Source organism: Etheostoma spectabile, chromosome 5 (assembly GCF_008692095.1).
Source record: "Etheostoma spectabile isolate EspeVRDwgs_2016 chromosome 5, UIUC_Espe_1.0, whole genome shotgun sequence".
NCBI lineage: Eukaryota > Metazoa > Chordata > Actinopteri > Perciformes > Percidae > Etheostoma > Etheostoma spectabile.
This window is the reverse complement of record NC_045737.1, coordinates 21,045,760-21,048,735: the sequence shown is the minus strand read 5'-3', so window position 1 is coordinate 21,048,735 and position 2,976 is coordinate 21,045,760. Positions and strand designations below refer to the sequence as shown.

The window sequence follows — 2,976 nt, the reverse complement described above, 5'->3', positions numbered from 1 at the left end:
GGTATTTCCGCCTTTTAATGGAGGGGACAGCTAGATGTGAAAGGGGAGATGGGGGGAAGACATAGGCACATCATTGGGGTTGACCCCGAAAGATACCTTAATTACTCTTAAAAACAAAACAAAAACAAAAAAAACACTTTCTTAGCATGTTTCACTATTTAACTGGTTCTTTGTATGAAAACAGTGAAACACAAACTTATTTCCACTGCAAAAAGCACAGAACAGTGCTGACTCATCAAACTGTCTCCATTTTTCTTTTTTTCTTTCTCTTCTTGATGTCACTGTGACTGTGCATTTTCCTTTGAGAGAATGAAGTCATGTGTTTTTTTTGTTTCACATTTTCCTGCCTCATATTTGCTCAGACATGTTGTTCTATCATTTATTTTTCCTGTACTTTCACTTAAGTAAATGATACCAGAATACATTATTTTTACCCTTTTACACAAAGTGAACTGTTCAGGACAAAGTATAAATGTCAAAGTGAGAAAACGTGATTTTATAAAGATACAATTTATGTGTTTCTTTGTGTGTTTAGAGCTCAATGTCTGAGACGTTGGACAGCACCGATAGTATGGACGCAAAGAGGATGGACATGATCTATACGATTGAAGATACCCCACCTTGGTACCTGTGTGTGTTCTTGGGCTTACAGGTAACTCTACAAACTGAATGGCTGACTTACAGTGTGTATTAGTCATCAATATATTTCTTCATAGATATGTTTAAACTGGAAATGTCTCACCATGAGCTAAAAAAAAACATGCACTACCATGTATAATCATAGTTCGTCATTTCTTTCACTGTGGTTGTACTTGTCATCTCAGTGTAGTATTTTTCATCTTAACATAAGCAATATTCATTACACAATTGGACACCAGACACGAAAATAGTATTTTGCTCACAGTAGTCATCATGTTAGTGGTTCAGTGGGTTCATGTCTTCACTGTGTAAACACGATGTGTTTGTATCGGACACTGGACTTTTGTCTTGTAGTCAATCCTGCTGAGAAGTTCTTATATACATCTGTGTTGTATAGGAAAACAAAAACACCAAACATAAAAGGGACTTATTCACATATTCAATCCTTCAAATCTGTTATTATGATATTGGGGGAAAACATATATTTGAGTGTACATCTGTAGATAAATCTGCATCAAACATCACATATTGTAGAATAATGTGGCATAATACTACTCAGAATAGTCTGGCTCCAGGAGTTTTGGGAACATCCTAAAAGATTGTAACTATGGAGTTTACAATCAGTACCAAGTATGGACGGTCAAACAATAGACACACCCCCATATCTACACATTGACTCTGTGGCTTTTGTTTTTGCAGCACTATCTGACATGTTTCAGTGGCACTATTGCCGTGCCGTTCCTCCTTGCTGAGGCCATGTGCGTCGGTTTTGATCAGTGGGCCACCAGTCAGCTCATTGGGACCATCTTCTTCTGTGTGGGAATCACCACTCTTCTACAGACCACACTGGGCTGCAGGTAAACACAATACTGTCTCACATGGACTTGGTTCAGTCCAGTCACTTTTTTTTTATCCCAGATGGGAAACTTGATTTGCAGTCAGGTGTACAAGATGTAAAAGTACAAAAACAAGAAATACAAAAATGTTTCTTGTACAATACATATAATATACAGAACACAAAAATTCACAATGCTACAGCATGCAATCCCTTAAATTCTAAATTACATGTGCAAATTAAGCGGAGTTATTGCACAGGGAATGGAGGATTTTTTACAGTAGACTTGTGCCTACAATACATAATGTAAACTGCAATTTTTTTTAAGTCGTGCATTGTATTCTGTCTTTCCCTTTTCTCACCACCTCCCTTTTTTATTCCCTTCCTTCTACTCCCTCTCATCTCTAAGTGCCACTTAAGAAATAGGCCATTGTCAACATGAAGTTCCACTTTCTCCATCCGTCCTCTTCATTTCACTCTGGAGTGTGTTTAAGTAGATGCTTACATGTCCTTGGTAGGTTGGTAGGTCCCTAGAACTTCAGAACAGTCAGTTCTGAATTTCTATATATAATAGATTAATTAAGCAGGGTGTAAGACATTTCTGACTTTTTAAAGGAGATTTTTGTTCTATAGCAGTTGTCTTGTATGCATATTTTCAGTCTGAATGTGATGAGTTACATTTTATGTTCCTTGTTTCTTTTGTATGACTGCAGTTTATTTTTGTAAAAATAGAAAGTAGCTCATTCTGAGACCAAATGAGTGACAAACCAGTTCAACTATTGCATCACTTCTAGACAAGCTATAGTCAATTAAACACACAGCCTTGTCTTTGTTGGCAGCCTATTAACCTAGTCCTTGCTTTTAGCCAATTTTTTAATCCTGTCTTTTTTTTTCCCCACTCAGTCCTCTCCCTGCATTTGGGATGTTCATTCTTTTTCACACATCTTTTGATCTCACTGGTTCACAATCACTTTTGTTCTATGCTCTCAAGCATACATAATGAGATCTGGTTTGTGTTTCGTAACAAGTGATTCACCTGATTTAACTCCGAGGGTTATATCAAACCCTCCCGTCACTGGCCAATAAAATATCAACTGACATGAGACATTACCTGTCATTATCCCATCTCTTGGATCTGTGTTTTAATGTCATGTCATGTTGGCCTGAGGTGTTATTAGGTGGTATTTTTTTTAATTAAAGAGGGACAGCTCAGGGAGGTTAACTCTGACTCATTTTTCATTATTGAATTATCATTATTCCATCATGTCGTAGCATATTCTGAGTGTCTCATTGTTTCCGCGGCAGCTAATGCCACAGCCAAATCATCTCACCTCATTCAGACATAAACCCTGGAAGACACTGTTCTTTTTGATAGCAACTCCATGTCCTTGACTGATGCCTTGATGACAATAGTGAGCAAACATTGTCCTATCTTTTTTTACCCTTTTATTGATTACTCAAACATTCAGTGGAATGCTCCGAGAAACTTTTTGTGTTTAAAA

General features: G+C 37.2%; 1 protein-coding gene across 3 annotated transcripts in view; it reads left to right on the top strand.

Annotated features, from left to right (window-relative positions):
* The window catches only part of slc23a2 (solute carrier family 23 member 2), a 45,390-nt gene that overhangs the window by 29,978 nt on the left and 12,436 nt on the right, over positions 1–2,976 (top strand). For all 3 annotated transcript variants that reach the window (XM_032515972.1, XM_032515974.1, XM_032515973.1), the window contains 2 exons: positions 536–652; positions 1,339–1,496. In XM_032515972.1, coding sequence (XP_032371863.1) covers positions 536–652; positions 1,339–1,496 — 275 coding nt within the window. The remainder of the gene's footprint in view (positions 1–535; positions 653–1,338; positions 1,497–2,976) is intronic.